Source organism: Salvelinus fontinalis, unplaced genomic scaffold (assembly GCF_029448725.1).
Source record: "Salvelinus fontinalis isolate EN_2023a unplaced genomic scaffold, ASM2944872v1 scaffold_0142, whole genome shotgun sequence".
Classification (NCBI taxonomy): domain Eukaryota; kingdom Metazoa; phylum Chordata; class Actinopteri; order Salmoniformes; family Salmonidae; genus Salvelinus; species Salvelinus fontinalis.
The window spans coordinates 330570-348912 of NW_026600351.1; the positions used below are offsets into that span (position 1 = coordinate 330570).

The window sequence follows — 18343 nt, forward strand, 5'->3', positions numbered from 1 at the left end:
ATAACACAGGGACTATTAGACTACACTACTACACTACAGGATAACACAGGGACTGTTAGACTACACTACTACACTACAGGATAACACAGAGACTATTAGACTACACTACTACACTACAGGATAACACAGGGACTATTAGACTACACTACTACACTACAGGATAACACAGGGACTATTAGACCACACTACTACACTACAGGATAACAAAGGGACTATTAGACTACACTACTACACTACAGGATAACACAGGGACTATTAGACTACACTACAGGATAACACAGGGACTATTCTACTACACTACTACACTACAGGATAACACAGGGACTATTAGACTACACTACTACACTACAGGATAACACAGGGACTATTAGACTACACTACTACACTACAGGATAACACAGGGACTATTAGACTACACTACTACACTACAGGATAACACAGGGACTATTAGACTACACTACCACACTACAGGATAACACAGGGACTATTAGACTACACTACTACACTACAGGATAACACAGGGACTAATAGACTACACTACTACACTACAGGATAACACAGGGACTATTAGACCACACTACAGGATAACACAGGGACTATTAGACCACACTACAGGATAACACAGGGACTATTAGAATACACTACAGGATAACACAGGGACTATTAGACTACACTACTACACTACAGGATAACACAGGGACTAATAGACTACACTACTACACTACAGGATAACACAGGGACTATTAGACTACACTACTACACTACACACTACAGGATAACACAGGGACTATTAGACTACACTACTACACACAGGATAACACAGGGACTATTAGACTACACTACAGGATAACACAGGGACTAATAGACTACACTACAGGATAACACAGAGACTATTAGACTACACTACTACACTACAGGATAACACAGGGACTATTAGACTACACTACAGGATAACACAGGGACTTTTAGAATACACTACATGATAACACAGGGACTATTAGACTACACTACTACACTACAGGATAACACAGGGACTAATAGACTACACTACTACACTACAGGATAACACAGGGACTATTAGACTACACTACTACACTACAGGATAACACAGGGACTATTAGACTACACTACTACACTACAGGATAACACAGGGACTATTAGACTACACTACAGGATAACACAGGGACTAATAGACTACACTACAGGATAACACAGAGACTATTAGACTACACTACTACACTACAGGATAACACAGGGACTATTAGACTACACTACAGGATAACACAGGGACTATTAGACTACACTACTACACTACAGGATAATACAGGGACTATTAGACTACACTACTACACTACAGGATAACACAGGGACTATTAGACTACACTACAGGATAACACAGGGACTATTAGACTACACTACAGGATAACACATGGACTATTAGACTACAATACTACACTACAGGATAACACAGGGACTATTAGACTACACTACTACACTACAGGATAACACAGGGACTATTAGACTACACTACTACACTACAGGATAACACAGGGACTATTAGAATACACTACAGGATAACACAGGGACTATTAGACTACACATTACACTACAGTATAACACAGGGACTATTAGACTACACTACTACACTACAGGATAACACAGGGACTATTAGACTACACTACAGGATAACACAGGGACTATTAGACTACACTACTACACTACAGGATAACACAGGTCCTACTATTAGACTACACTACTACACTACAGGATAACACAGGGACTATTAGACCACACTACTACACTACAGGATAACACAGGTCCTACTATTAGAATACACTACTACACTACAGGATAACACAGGTCCTACTATTAGACTACACTACTACACTACAGGATAACACAGGGACTATTAGACCACACTACTACACTACAGGATAACACAGGGACTATTAGAATACACTACAGGATAACACAGGGACTATTAGAATACACTACAGGATAACACAGGGACTATTAGACTACAGTAGATCCTGCAGACAAATGAAGCTTCACATCAGTCATGCCTGGCAATGTACTAACTCCACCTCCTACAGTTCTCTTCATAAGGACAGCCAGTAACTCCACCTCCTACAGTTCTCTTCATAAGGACAGCCAGTAACTCCACCTCCTACAGTTCTCTTCATAAGGACAGCCAGTAACTCCACCTCCTACAGTTCTCTTCATAAGGACAGCCAGTAACCACACCCCCTACAGTTCTCTTCATAAGGACAGCCAGTAACTCCACCTCCTACAGTTCTCTTCATAAGGACAGCCGGTAACCACACCTCCTACAGTTCTCTTCATAAGGACAGCCGGTAACCACACCTCCTACAGTTCTCTTCATAAGGACAGCCGGTAACTCCACCTCCTACAGTTCTCTTCATAAGGACAGCCGGTAACCACACCTCCTACAGTTCTCTTCATAAGGACAGCCGGTAACTCCACCTCCTACAGTTCTCTTCATAAGGACAGCCGGTAACCACACCTCCTACAGTTCTCTTCATAAGGACAGCCGGTAACCACACCTCCTACAGTTCTCTTCATAAGGACAGCCGGTAACTCCACCTCCTACAGTTCTCTTCATAAGGACAGCCGGTAACCACACCCCCTACAGTTCTCTTCATAAGGACAGCCAGTAACCACACCCCCTACAGTTCTCTTCATAAGGACACTGGCCAGTAACTCCACCCCCTACAGTTCTCTTCATAAGGACAGCCGGTAACTCCACCTCCTACAGTTCTCTTCATAAGGACAGCCGGTAACCACACCTCCTACAGTTCTCTTCATAAGGACAGCCAGTAACCACACCCCCTACAGTTCTCTTCATAAGGACACTGGCCAGTAACTCCACCTCCTACAGTTCTCTTCATAAGGACAGCCAGTAACTCCACCTCCTACAATTCTCTTCATAAGAACAGCCAGTAACCACACCCCCTACAGTTCTCTTCATAAGGACAGCCAGTAACCACACCTCCTGCAGTTCTCTTCATAAGGACAGCCGGTAACTCCACCTCCTACAGTTCTCTTCATAAGGACAGCCGGTAAACACACCTCCTACAGTTCTCTTCATAAGGACAGCCAGTAACCACACCCCCTACAGTTCTCTTCATAAGGACAGCCGGTAACTCCACCTCCTACAGTTCTCTTCATAAGGACAGCCAGTAACCACACCCCCTACAGTTCTCTTCATAAGGACAGCCGATAAACACACCCCCTACAGTTCTCTTCATAAGGACAGCCGGTAACCACACCCCCTACAGTTCTCTTCATAAGGACAGCCAGTAACTCCACCTCCTACAGTTCTCTTCATAAGGACAGCCAGTAACTCCACCTCCTACAGTTCTCTTCATAAGGACAGCCAGTAACTCCACCTCCTACAGTTCTCTTCATAAGGACAGCCAGTAACCACACCTCCTACAGTTCTCTTCATAAGGACAGCCAGTAACTCCACCTCCTACAGTTCTCTTCATAAGGACAGCCGTTAACCACACCCCCTACAGTTCTCTTCATAAGGACAGCCGGTAACCACACCTCCTACAGTTCTCTTCATGAGGACAGCCGGTAACCACACCTCCTACAGTTCTCTTCATAAGGACAGCCGGTAACTCCACCTCCTACACTTCTCTTCATAAGGACAGCCGTTAACCACACCCCCTACAGTTCTCTTCATAAGGACAGCCGGTAACCACACCCCCTACAGTTCTCTTCATAAGGACAGCCAGTAACTCCACCTCCTACAGTTCTCTTCATAAGGACAGCCGGTAACCACACCCCCCTACAGTTCTCTTCATAAGGACAGCCGGTAACTCCACCTCCTACAGTTCTCTTCATAAGAACAGCTGGTAACCACACCCCCTACAGTTCTCTTCATGAGGACAGCCGGTAACCACACCCCCTACAGTTCTCTTCATAAGGACAGCCGGTAACTCCACCTCCTACAGTTCTCTTCATAAGGACACTAGCCAGTAACTCCACCCCCTACAGTTCTCTTCATAAGGACAGCCGGTAACCACACCCCCTACAGTTCTCTTCATAAGGACAGCCGGTAACCACACCTCCTACAGTTCTCTTCATAAGGACAGCCGGTAACCACACCTCCTACAGTTCTCTTCATAAGGACAGCCGATAACCACACCCCCTACAGTTCTCTTCATAAGGACAGCCAGTAACCACACCCCCTACAGTTCTCTTCATAAGGACAGCCGGTAACCACACCTCCTACAGTTCTCTTCATAAGGACAGCCAGTAACTCCACCTCCTACAGTTCTCTTCATAAGGACAGCCAGTAACTCCACCTCCTACAGTTCTCTTCATAAGGACAGCCAGTAACCACACCTCCTACAGTTCTCTTCATAAGGACAGCCGGTAACCACACCTCCTACAGTTCTCTTCATAAGGACAGCCGGTAACCACACCCCCTACAGTTCTCTTCATAAGGACAGCCAGTAACTCCACCTCCTACAGTTCTCTTCATAAGGACAGCCAGTAACCACACCCCCTACAGTTCTCTTCATAAGGACAGCCAGCAACTCCACCTCCTACAGTTCTCTTCATAAGGACAGCCGGTAACCACACCCCCTACAGTTCTCTTCATAAGGACAGCCGATAACCACACCCCCTACAGTTCTCTTCATAAGGACAGCCGGTAACCACACCCCCTACAGTTCTCTTCATAAGGACAGCCGATAACCACATCCCCTACAGTTCTCTTCATAAGGACAGCCGATAACCACACCCCCTACAGTTCTCTTCATAAGGACAGCCGATAACCACACCCCCTACAGTTCTCTTCATAAGGACAGCCGATAACCACACCCCCTACAGTTCTCTTCATAAGGACAGCCGATAACCACACCCCCTACAGTTCTCTTCATAAGGACAGCCGATAACCACACCCCCTACAGTTCTCTTCATAAGGACAGCCGATAACCACACCCCCTACAGTTCTCTTCATAAGGACAGCCGATAACCACACCCCCTACAGTTCTCTTCATAAGGACAGCCGATAACCACACCCCCTACAGTTCTCTTCATAAGGACAGCCGATAACCACACCCCCTACAGTTCTCTTCATAAGGACAGCCGATAACCACACCCCCTACAGTTCTCTTCATAAGGACAGCCGATAACCACACCCCCTACAGTTCTCTTCATAAGGACAGCCGATAACCACACCCCCTACAGTTCTCTTCATAAGGACAGCCGATAACCACACCCCCTACAGTTCTCTTCATAAGGACAGCCGATAACCACACCCCCTACAGTTCTCTTCATAAGGACAGCCGGTAACCACACCTCCTACAGTTCTCTTCATAAGGACAGCCGATAACCACACCCCCTACAGTTCTCTTCATAAGGACAGCCGATAACCACACCCCCTACAGTTCTCTTCATAAGGACAGCCGGTAACCACACCCCCTACAGTTCTCTTCATAAGGACAGCCGGTAACCACACCTACTACAGTTCTCTTCATAAGGACAGCCGATAACCACACCCCCTACAGTTCTCTTCATAAGGACAGCCGGTAACCACACCCCCTACAGTTCTCTTCATAAGGACAGCCAGTAACCACACCCCCTACAGTTCTCTTCATAAGGACAGCCGATAACCACACCCCCTACAGTTCTCTTCATAAGGACAGCCAGTAACTCCACCTCCTACAGTTCTCTTCATAAGGACAGCCAGTAACCACACCTCCTACAGTTCTCTTCATAAGGACAGCCAGTAACCACACCTCCTACAGTTCTCTTCATAAGGACAGCCGGTAACTCCACCTCCTACAGTTCTCTTCATAAGGACAGCCAGTAACCACACCTCCTACAGTTCTCTTCATAAGGACAGCCAGTAACTCCACCTCCTACAGTTCTCTTCATAAGGACAGCCAGTAACCACACCCCCTACAGTTCTCTTCATAAGGACAGCCGATAACCACACCCCCTACAGTTCTCTTCATAAGGACAGCCGATAACCACACCCCCTACAGTTCTCTTCATAAGGACAGCCGATAACCACACCCCCTACAGTTCTCTTCATAAGGACAGCCGGTAACTCCACCTCCTACAGTTCTCTTCATAAGGACAGCCGATAAACACACCTCCTACAGTTCTCTTCATAAGGACAGCCGATAACCACACCCCCTACAGTTCTCTTCATAAGGACAGCCGGTAACCACACCTCCTACAGTTCTCTTCATAAGGACAGCCGATAAACACACCCCCTACAGTTCTCTTCATAAGGACAGCCAGTAACCACTCCCTACAGTTCTCTTCATAAGGACAGCCGGTAACTCCACCTCCTACAGTTCTCTTCATAAGGACAGCCAGTAACCACACCTCCTACAGTTCTCTTCATAAGGACAGCCAGTAACTCCACCTCCTACAGTTCTCTTCATAAGGACAGCCAGTAACCACACCCCCTACAGTTCTCTTCATAAGGACAGCCGATAACCACACCTCCTACAGTTCTCTTCATAAGGACAGCCAGTAACCACACCTCCTACAGTTCTCTTCATAAGGACAGCCAGTAACTCCACCTCCTACAGTTCTCTTCATAAGGACAGCCAGTAACTCCACCTCCTACAGTTCTCTTCATAAGGACAGCCAGTAACCACACCCCCTACAGTTCTCTTCATAAGGACAGCCGATAACCACACCCCCTATAGTTCTCTTCATAAGGACAGCCAGTAACCACACCCCCTACAGTTCTCTTCATAAGGACAGCCGATAACCACACCCCCTACAGTTCTCTTCATAAGGACAGCCAGTAACCACACCCCCTACAGTTCTCTTCATAAGGACAGCCGATAACCACACCCCCTACAGTTCTCTTCATAAGGACAGCCAGTAACCACACCCCCTACAGTTCTCTTCATAAGGACAGCCAGTAACCACACCCCCTCACAAAAGTCAGAAGTGCAACAAATGAGTTAGTCGTTGTTCAGAACGTGTGACTAGCAAGTGGAGCCTAACATTAGTCATGCTCTGTCTGCAGTCACTCCAAATGTATTTTTTATTTATTTAACTAGACAAGTCAGTTAATAATTAAATTCTTATTTTCAATGACGGCCTAGGAACAGTGGGAACTGCCTTGTTCAGGGACAGAACAACAGATTTTTACCTTGTCAGCTCGGGGATTCAATCTAGCAGCCTTTCGGTTACTGGCCCAACGCTCTAACCACTAGGCTACCTGCCGCCCCAATCTTCCTCAGAATGGATGGTGAAGTGAAACATAGGCTAGTTCAACTCTACAAATTATTTTCAGCCCCCACACAAGACAGGAACTATTTTCTATGAGTTGTGAGCTGAAAGCCATGCCCAGAGTTGAGTTTGGTTTGGGGGAGCTGGAGCACAAGCGTCCACAGCTGTGCCCAACTGTGCAAACAGAAACGCGTCTGGGAGAGAAAAGACAAATGAAAATATGCAGTCTCTCTCTGCTGTCTCAAAATAGACCAGCCAGAAACAACACATGTAGATGACACAATCACAGGGAGGAGAGGAGAGCCACCCCTCCATCTCTCCGTTTCTCCATCCATCACAGGGAGGAGAGGAGAGCCACCCCTCCATCTCTCCGTTTCTCCATCCAATCACAGGGAGGAGAGGAGAGCCACCCCTCCATCTCTCCGTTTCTCCATCCAATCACAGGGATGAGAGGAGAGCCACCCCTCCATCTCTCCGTTTCTCCATCCAATCACAGGGAGGAGAGGAGAGCCACCCCTCCATCTCTCCGTTTCTCCATCCAATCACAGGGAGGAGAGGAGAGCCACCCCTCCATCTCTCCGTTTCTCCATCCAAAGAAACAATGACAGAATGGTAAACAAACTTCAACCAAGTAAAATACCCGTTCATCAAGACAATCTCAACCATCAGTGTAACGTTCGTCTTGTGGTGAATGAACGGACCAAGGCGCAGCGGGTGATGAATACATACTGATTTATTAAATGAAAGACGAAACACTAATGAACACTAGAACAAACTACAAAACAATAAACGAAGGCAACAGACCTGAAACAAACGAACTTACATATAGACGAAGAACGCACGAACAGGAACAGACTACCTAAAACGAACAAACAAACGAAACAGTCCCATGTGGTATACACAGACACAGGAACAATCACCCACAAACAAACAGTGAGAACAACATACCTTAATATGGTTCTCAATCAGAGGAAACGTCAAACACCTGCCTCTAATTGAGAACCATACCAGGCAACACATTAACCCAACATAGAAAACACATAACATAGACTACCCACCCCAACTCACGCCCTGACCAACTAAACACATACAAAACAACAGAAAACAGGTCAGGAACGTGACAATCAGGCTGCCGAAGTGGAGGGCTGTGTGTGATTGGTTGGTAAGCCTGTCAATCAAGAGACCAAACATTCTTTTGACAAATGGTAAATTCTCACCAGGCATTAAATTCTATTAGATTTCATCTGAAACATGTACTAGAAGATTCAGCTACTGAGGTGGGTGCTGTTCTGCATGATGCCTTTGACCAAGGTTGCATCCCAAATGGGACCCTATTCCCTATATAGTGCACTACATTTGACCAGGTCCTGCATAGGGTCTGGTCAAAAGTAGGACACTATGTAGGGAATAGGGTCCCATTTCAGACTCAGACCATATTACAGTGAGCAGAGAAATTAAATATTCATCAGGATTCAGGAAACCCCTTTCCACTAAAAAAGTTTCAGGCTAAAAATACACTTCATAACAGGATTTCTGAGAGGCTATTGGGGAACATTAGCATAATGGTAATAATTGAGATAAGAGGTAACTTGGACTGGAAAATATTTTCTGGGACATGGCCTGTATATTGCAGAGAAACTTTAGTGAACTTTTCATTAAAATGATTTAGCCTCATTTGCAAATTAGTCCAGATATTATTATTCTGATTTTATTATGATTCTGACTTGAATAGTTCAATTAATTCAATTAGTAAATCATTTCCCAACCTGTGAATGGAGGTGTCTGCCTACTAGAACTATTGCTAGCTTCTAAAATGTCACCCTATTCTCTATTTGGTGCACTACTTTAGACCAGATCCCTATGGGCCCTATGAGCCCTGGTCAAAAGTAGTGCTATATACTATATACGCAATGGAGTGCCATTTGGGACATACACTATTAACTTTTCCCCTTGCTCCAAATAGTTTCTCCCCAGGCCTGATCAACTGACCAACTAAGAGATGATCAATACAGGTTTGGCTGCAGCCTAATTAATCAATATGATGCGGAGTTGATGATGTCAATGGTTAAAGGTCCACGTTACAAACACTGCTACTGATTGACCTTGGTTCTGTTGCTTTGCCCTGCCCTGGACAACTATCAATAAACTACAAGGTTCTGTTGCTTTGCCCTGGACAACTATCAATAAACTACAAGGTTCTGTTGCTCTGCCCTGCCCTGGACAACTATCAATAAAATACAAGGTTCTGTTGCTCTGCCCTGCCCTGCCCTGCCCTGGACAACTATCAATAAACTACAAGGTTCTGTTGATCTGCCCTGGACAACTATCAATAAACTACAAGGTTCTGTTGCTTTGCCCTGCCCTGGACAACTATCAATAAACTACAAGGTTCTGTTGCTCTGCCCTGGACAACTATCAATAAACTACAAGGTTCTGTTGATCTGCCCTGGACAACTATCAATAAACTACAAGGTTCTGTTGCTTTGCCCTGCCCTGGACAACTATCAATAAACTACAAGGTTCTGTTGCTCTGCCCTGCCCTGGACAACTATCAATAAACTACAAGGTTATGTTGCTCTGCCCTGCCCTGGACAACTATCAATAAACTACAAGGTTCTGTTGCTTTGCCCTGCCCTGGACAACTATCAATAAACTACAAGGTTCTGTTGCTTTGCCCTGCCCTGGACAACTATCAATAAACTACAAGGTTCTGTTGCTTTGCCCTGCCCTGGACAACTATCAATAAACTACAAGGTTCTGTTGCTTTGCCCTGCCCTGGACAACTATCAATAAACTACAAGGTTCTGTTGCTCTGCCCTGGACAACTATCAATAAACTACAAGGTTCTGTTGCTCTGCCCTGGACAACTATCTATAAACTACAAGGTTCTGTTGCTTTGCCCTGCCCTGGACAACTATCAATAAACTACAAGGTTCTGTTGCTCTGCCCTGGACAACTATCAATAAACTACAAGGTTCTGTTGCTCTGCCCTGCCCTGGACAACTATCAATAAACTACAAGGTTCTGTTGCTCTGCCCTGCCCTGGACAACTATCAATAAACTACAAGGTTCTGTTGCTCTGCCCTGCCCTGGACAACTATCAATAAACTACAAGGTTCTGTTGCTTTGCCCTGCCCTGGACAACTATCAATAAACTACAAGGTTCTGTTGCCCTGCCCTGCCCTGGACAACTATCAATAAACTACAAGGTTCTGTTGCTCTGCCCTGCCCTGGACAACTATCAATAAACTACAAGGTTCTGTTGCTCTGCCCTGGACAACTATCAATAAACTACAAGGTTCTGTTACTCTGCCCTGCCCTGGACAACTATCAATAAACTAGAAGGTTTGTAGTGAGTTCAACATGATTTCCATGTAGTGAATCAGTAAGTTGATCCTATTGTTCCAAACTACACTGGGCTTTATGTCAGGGCCTAATCATCAGGTGTAGTCAACACTGGTGAAATGACATTTCATGGGTAACCATTCAGGGAGAACACGTATCACATCAAAATATGTCCCCGTGAAGACAATGACCAAAAGTTAACTTTTTGCACACCACACATTCCATCAAAGAAATTGATCAGCCCCGGGTATCAGATTCTGCCTGTCTATGGATCTCTGCAGGCTTAATCTCTTTAAAAACATGACGTCCTTTCATCAGAACCCACATAATGTAACGGGCCTACAGTGCATTCAGACAGTATTCAGACCCCTTCACTTAAAATGGATTAAATAAAACAATCTATACACAATACTCCATAATGACAAAGCACATTTTTTTAAATATATTTTTTAAACAAATGTATAAAACATAAAAACTGAAATACCTTATTTACATAAGTATTCAGACACTTTGCTATGAGACTCGAAATTGAGCTCAAGTGCATCCGTTTTCCATTGATCATCCTTGAGATGTTTCTAGAACTTCATTGGAGTCCACCTGTGGTAAATTCAATTGATTGGACATGATTTGGAAAGGCACAAACCTGTCTGTATAAGGTCCCACAGTTGACAGTCCATGTCAGAGCAAAAACCAAGCCATGAGTTCGAAGGAATTGTCCTTTAGAGCTCCGAGAAAGGATTGTGTCGAGGCACAGATCTGGGGGAGCATTGAAGGTCCCCAAGAACACAGTGGCCTCCATCATTCTTAAATGGAAGAAGTTTGGAACCACCAAAACTGTTCCTAGAGCTGGCCGCCCTGCCAAACAACGCCCAGCAAACGGGGGAGAAGGGCCTTGGTCAGGGAGGTGACCAAGAACCCGATGGTTACTCTGACAGAGCTCCAGAGTTCCTCTGTGGAGATGGGAGAACCTTTCAGAAGGACAACCATCTCTGCAGCACTCCACCAATCAGGTCTTTATGGTAGAGTGACCAGACGGAAGCCACTCAATAAAAGGCACATGACAGCCCGCTTGGAGTTTGGCAAAAGGCACCTAAAGGACTCTCAGACCATGAGAAACAAGATTTTATGGTCTGATGAAACCAAGTTTGAACTCTTTGGCCTGAATGCCAAGCATCACGTCTGGAGGAAACTAGGCACCGCTCATCACCTGGCCATTACCATCCCTACGGTGATGCATGGTGGTGGCACCATCCCTACGGTGAAGCATGGTGGTGGCAGCATCACGCTGTGGGGATGTTTTTCAGCGGCAGGGACTGGGAGACAAGTAAAGACCGAGGGAAAGATGAACGGAGCAAAGTATAGAGAGATCCTTCATGAAAACCTGCTCCAGGACCTCATACAGGGTCGAAGGTTCACCTTCCAACAGGACAACGACCCTAAGCACACAGCCAAGACAACGCAGGAGTGGCTTAGGGACAAGTCTCTGAATGTCCTTGAGTGGCCCAGCCAGAGCCCAGACTTGAACCCGATCCAACATCTCTGGAGAGACCTGAAAACCGCTGTGCAGCGACACTCCCCAACCACCCTGACAGAGCTTGAGAGGATCTGCAGAGAAGAATGGGAGAAAATCCCCAAATACAGGTGTGCCAAGCTTGTAGCATCATACCCAAGAAGACCCGAGGCTGTAATCACTGCCAAAGGTGCTTCATCAAAGCACTGAGTAAAGGGTCTGAAAACGTATTAAATGTGATATTTCCATTTTTTTTATGTTTAATACATTTGCAAAAATGTCTAAAAATCTGTATTTGCTTTGTCATTATGGCGTATTGTGGGTAGATTGATGAGAAAAAACAACTATTTAATAAATGTTAAAATTTTAGACCTTAAACGTGCCCAGTGGGTAGTGACCAATATTTTGTTTCATTTCCTCCAGTTTTACTCGGTAGGACTGAGTCTATCATATAAAATAGTGACTCATCTTTGCCAGAACAATAGTTTTCCTGGCGATTTGATTGATCATTGTCATATTTCAGATAGGCCTAGTTTGGGTGGCTTCTGGCTAGATGTCTAAATATAGCTGTAACATCGCACTGCCTTTAATATTACGGAACGAAGATGCATAATTGTGGGGAAGCACAGCAAGCAGGCTGCCATCCAAAATGGTGCAGAGAGAACATGCTTTCCATCTGATCCTGCAACCTCCACTACAAGTAGGCTGGATGATTCTGCTCTAGACTCTAGAGAAGTGACATGATACAGCCCTAGATGATTCTGCTCTAGACTCTAGAGAAGTGACATGATACAGCCCTAGTTGATTCTGCTCTAGACTCTAGAGAAGTGACATGATACAGCCCTAGTTGATTCTGCTCTAGACTCTAGAGAAGTGACATGATACAGCCCTAGTTGATTCTGCTCTAGACTCTAGAGAAGTGACATGATATAGCCCTAGTTGATTCTGCTCTAGACTCCAGAGAAGTGACGTGATATAGCCCTAGATGATTCTGCTCTAGACTCTAGAGAAGTGACATGATATAGCCCTAGATGATTCTGCTCTAGACTCTAGAGAAGTGACATGATATAGCCCTAGTTGATTCTGCTCTAGACTCTAGAGAAGTGACATGATATAGCCCTAGTTGATTCTGCTCTAGACTCTAGAGAAGTGACATGATACAGCCCTAGTTGATTCTGCTCTAGACTCTAGAGAAGTGACATGATATAGCCCTAGTTGATTCTGCTCTAGACTCTAGAGAAGTGACATGATACAGCCCTAGTTGATTCTGCTCTAGACTCTAGAGAAGTGACATGATATAGCCCTAGTTGATTCTGCTCTAGACTCTAGAGAAGTGACATGATATAGCCCTAGTTGATTCTGCTCTAGACTCTAGAGAAGTGACATGATATAGCCCTAGTTGATTCTGCTCTAGACTCTAGAGAAGTGACATGATACAGCCCTAGTTGATTCTGCTCTAGACTCTAGAGAAGTGACATGATATAGCCCTAGTTGATTCTGCTCTAGACTCCAGAGAAGTGACATGATATAGCCCTAGATGATTCTGCTCTAGACTCTAGAGAAGTGACATGATATAGCCCTAGTTGATTCTGCTCTAGACTCTAGAGAAGTGACATGATATAGCCCTAGTTGATTCTGCTCTAGACTCTAGAGAAGTGACATGATACAGCCCTAGTTGATTCTGCTCTAGACTCTAGAGAAGTGACATGATATAGCCCTAGTTGATTCTGCTCTAGACTCTAGAGAAGTGACATGATACAGCCCTAGTTGATTCTGCTCTAGACTCTAGAGAAGTGACATGATACAGCCCTAGTTGATTCTGCTCTAGACTCTAGAGAAGTGACATGATACAGCCCTAGTTGATTCTGCTCTAGACTCTAGAGAAGTGACATGATACAGCCCTAGTTGATTCTGCTCTAGACTCTAGAGAAGTGACATGATATAGCCCTAGTTGATTCTGCTCTAGACTCTAGAGAAGTGACATGATATAGCCCTAGTTGATTCTGCTCTAGACTCTAGAGAAGTGACATGATACAGCCCTAGTTGATTCTGCTCTAGACTCCAGAGAAGTGACATGATATAGCCCTAGTTGATTCTGCTCTAGACTCCAGAGAAGTGACATGATACAGCCCTAGTTGATTCTGCTCTAGACTCCAGAGAAGTGACATGATATAGCCCTAGTTGATTCTGCTCTAGACTCTAGAGAAGTGACATGATACAGCCCTAGTTGATATTTGCTGCTAACATGAATGACTTTCAGCTCCAAATGCAAGTACAGGATGCAGTTTATTTCTGTAGCCAGTCTTGCATTTTGAAAATGCATCACCTTGTATGTCTGTAATGACAGGCTACATTTGTGCAGCGATTTCACGAGCATGTTCACGTGTGCAAAAAATTGCACGAGCTTCAAACAGCTGAAAATACAATATTTGGGCTTATGGAAAATATATGTCACAGCGCTTTAGATGGTACAATGATTCTCTAAACTATACTTGCTTGTTTTGTCACATAAACTGAAATTAGGCAAACTATTTGAATTTTAGCAACCAGGTAAGCGGTTTCAGCATATTGCACCTTAATGATAAAGAGAACCTGTTATAAACATGTATACCTTAAGGATGAAGAGAACCTGTTATAAACATGTATACCTTAATGATGAGAACCTGTTATAAACATGTATACCTTAATGATAAAGAGAACCTGTTATAAACATGTATACCTTAAGGATAAAGAGAACCTGTTATAAACATGTATACCTTAAGGATGAAGAGAACCTGTTATAAACATGTATACCTTAAGGATAAAGAGAACCTGTTATAAACATGTATACCTTAATGATGAGAACCTGTTATAAACATGTATACCTTAATGATGAGAACCTGTTATAAACATGTATACCTTAAGGATAAAGAGAACCTGTTATAAACATGTATACCTTAATGATGAGAACCTGTTATAAACATGTATACCTTAAGGATAAAGAGAACCTGTTATAAACATGTATACCTTAATGATGAGAACCTGTTATAAACATGTATACCTTAATGATGAGAACCTGTTATAAACATGTATACCTTAATGATGAGAACCTGTTATAAACATGTATACCTTAAGGATAAAGAGTACCTGTTATAAACATGTATACCTTAAGGATAAAGAGTACCTGTTATGAGCATTTAAACCTTAAGAATAAAGAGTAAAATGTCACTGTGTATTTCACATGAGACTTCCTGAAGAATCAACTGTGTGACAATGATGCCGTTATGGTCTTACCTTGTGCCTGCACTTCAGGACTACTCCATAGGCTCCTGGAGAGAGAAGAGAGGAGAACGGTTAGTAACAGGGATTTATCCAAACATGACTTACAATTGTATTAATGGTTCAGCTAGAAAAGGTTGGTGAATCCTCCTATAAAGAGTTGATATTCTCTAAACAAGGTGTAGATGAAGTGGAGCTCGTCTTTCCTATGTTCTGTAGTCATTCAAGGGTGAAGAAACGGTCCTGGGAGATGTCATGCACCTCAGCTCATGCACACTTTATGCTCATCCATATTTCAAAGATGAAGACTTCAACTGTGAACCCTTCATTTGGCTTTCTGGCTTTGTTTTTATTTATTTATATATTTAAAAAAATGTGTTTACCCTTTTTCTCCCCAATTTTGTGATATCCAATTGGTAGTTACAGTCTTGTCTCATCACTGCAACTCCCGTACGGACTCAGGAGAGGCGAAGGTCGAGGGCCGTGCGTCCTCCAAAACACAACCCGACCAAGCCGTACTGCTTCTTGACAAGTCAGCCGCACCAATGTGTCAGAGGAAACGCCCTGTACCTTGTGACCGCGTCAGCGTGCACTGCGCCCAGCTACAGGAGTCGCTAGAGACCGATGGGGACATCCCTGCCCTGCACCTTGCGACCGTGTCAGCGTGCACTGCGCCCGGCTACAGGAGTCGCTAGAGAGCGATGGGGACATCCCTGCCCTGCACCTTGCGACCGTGTCAGCGTGCACTGCGCCCGGCTACAGGAGTCGCTAGAGAGCGATGGGGACATCCCTGCCAGCCAAACCCTCCACTAACCCAGACGACGCTGGGCCAATTGTGCACCGCTCCATGGGTCTCCCGGTCGCGGCCGGCTGCGACAGAGCCTGGACTCGAACCACGATCTCTAGTGGCACTGTGATGCAGACCACTGCACCACCCTTGGGAGGCCCACTGCTTTCTGGCATTCTGACAGATGCTGTCAGAGAAAACATGATTCCTCCATTACAACATGACCGGTCAGTCAGTAGTCAGTTTATAGCCAGTTTATAGTCAGTGAATAGTCAGTTTATAGTCAGTTTATAATCAGTAGATAGTCAGTATATAGTCAGTTTATAGTCAGTTTATAGTCAGTAGATAGTCAGTTTATAGTCAGTTTATAGTCAGTTTATAGTCAGTTTATAGTCAGTTTATAGTCAGTAGATAGTCAGTTTATAGTCAGTTTATAGTCAGTTTATAGTCAGTTTATAGTCTGTTTATAGTCAGTTTATAGTCAGTTTATAGTCAGTGGGTAGTCAGTTTATAGTCAGTTTATAGTCAGTTTATAGTCAGTAGATAGTCAGTTTATAGTCAGTTTATAGTCAGTAGATAGTCAGTTTATAGTCAGTTTATAGTCAGTTTATAGTCAGTTTATAGTCTGTTTATAGTCAGTTTAGTCAGTTTATAGTCAGTTTATAGTCTGTTTATAGTCAGTTTATAGTCAGTTTATAGTCAGTTTATAGTCAGTGGGTAGTCAGTTTATAGTCAGTTTATAGTCAGTTTATAGTCAGTTTATAGTCAGTTTATAGTCAGTTTATAGTCAGTTTATAGTCAGTGGATAGTCAGTTTATAGTCAGTTTATAGTCAGTTTATAGTCAGTGGGTAGTCAGTTTATAGTCAGTTTATAGTCAGTTTATAGTCAGTGGGTAGTCAGTTTATAGTCAGTTTATAGTCAGTTTATAGTCAGTTTATAGTCAGTTTATAGTCAGTTTATAGTCTGTTTATAGTCTGTTTATAGTCAGTTTATAGTCAGTTTATAGTCAGTTTATAGTCAGTTTATAGTCAGTTTATAGTCAGTTTATAGTCAGTAGATAGTCAGTTTATAGTCAGTAGATAGTCAGTTTATAGTCAGTTTATAGTCAGTTTATAGTCTGTTTATAGTCTGTTTATAGTCAGTTTATAGTCAGTTTATAGTCAGTTTATAGTCAGTGGGTAGTCAGTTTATAGTCAGTTTATAGTCAGTAGATAGTCAGTTTATAGTCAGTAGATAGTCAGTTTATAGTCAGTTTATAGTCAGTTTATAGTCAGTGGATCGTCAGTTTATAGTCAGTAGATAGTCAGTTTATAGTCTGTTTATAGTCAGTTTATAGTCAGTTTATAGTCAGTTTATAGTCAGTTTATAGTCAGTTTATAGTCATTTTATAGTCAGTTTATAGTCTGTTTATAGTCATTTTATAGTCAGTTTATAGTCATTTTATAGTCAGTTTATAGTCTGTTTATAGTCATTTTATAGTCAGTTTATAGTCTGTTTATAGTCATTTTATAGTCAGTTTATAGTCTGTTTATAGTCAGTTTATAGTCAGTTTATAGTCATTTTATAGTCAGTTTATAGTCAGTTTATAGTCAGTTTATAGTCATTTTATAGTCAGTGGATCGTCAGTTTATAGTCAGTAGATAGTCTGTTTATAGTCTGTTTATAGTCAGTTTATAGTCAGTGGGTAGTCAGTTTATAGTCAGTTTATAGTCAGTTTATAGTCAGTGGATAGTCAGTTTATAGTCAGTTTATAGTCAGTTTATAGTCAGTTTATAGTCAGTGGGTAGTCAGTTTATAGTCAGTTTATAGTCAGTTTATAGTCAGTGGATAGTCAGTTTATAGTCAGTTTATAGTCATTTTATAGTCAGTTTATAGTCAGTTTATAGTCAGTGGATAGTCAGTTTATAGTCAGTTTATAGTCAGTTTATAGTCAGTTTATAGTCAGTAGATAGTCAGTTTATAGTCAGTTTATAGTCAGTTTATAGTCAGTTTATAGTCAGTGGATCGTCAGTTTATAGTCAGTAGATAGTCAGTTTATAGTCAGTTTATAGTCAGTAGATAGTCAGTTTATAGTCTGTTTATAGTCAGTAGATAGTCTGTTTATAGTCAGTAGATAGTCAGTTTATAGTCTGTTTATAGTCAGTTTATAGTCAGTTTATAGTCTGTTTATAGTCTGTTTATAGTCAGTTTATAGTCAGTTTATAGT

At 43.1% G+C, this 18343-nt stretch overlaps 1 protein-coding gene across 6 annotated transcripts in view; it reads right to left on the minus strand.

The window, feature by feature from the left end:
* The window catches only part of LOC129843461 (cyclin-dependent kinase-like 5), a 97009-nt gene that overhangs the window by 68862 nt on the left and 9804 nt on the right, over window positions 1-18343 (minus strand). For all 6 annotated transcript variants that reach the window (XM_055912183.1, XM_055912186.1, XM_055912181.1 and 3 more), the window contains exon 3: window positions 15365-15399. In XM_055912183.1, coding sequence (XP_055768158.1) covers window positions 15365-15399 — 35 coding nt within the window. The remainder of the gene's footprint in view (window positions 1-15364; window positions 15400-18343) is intronic.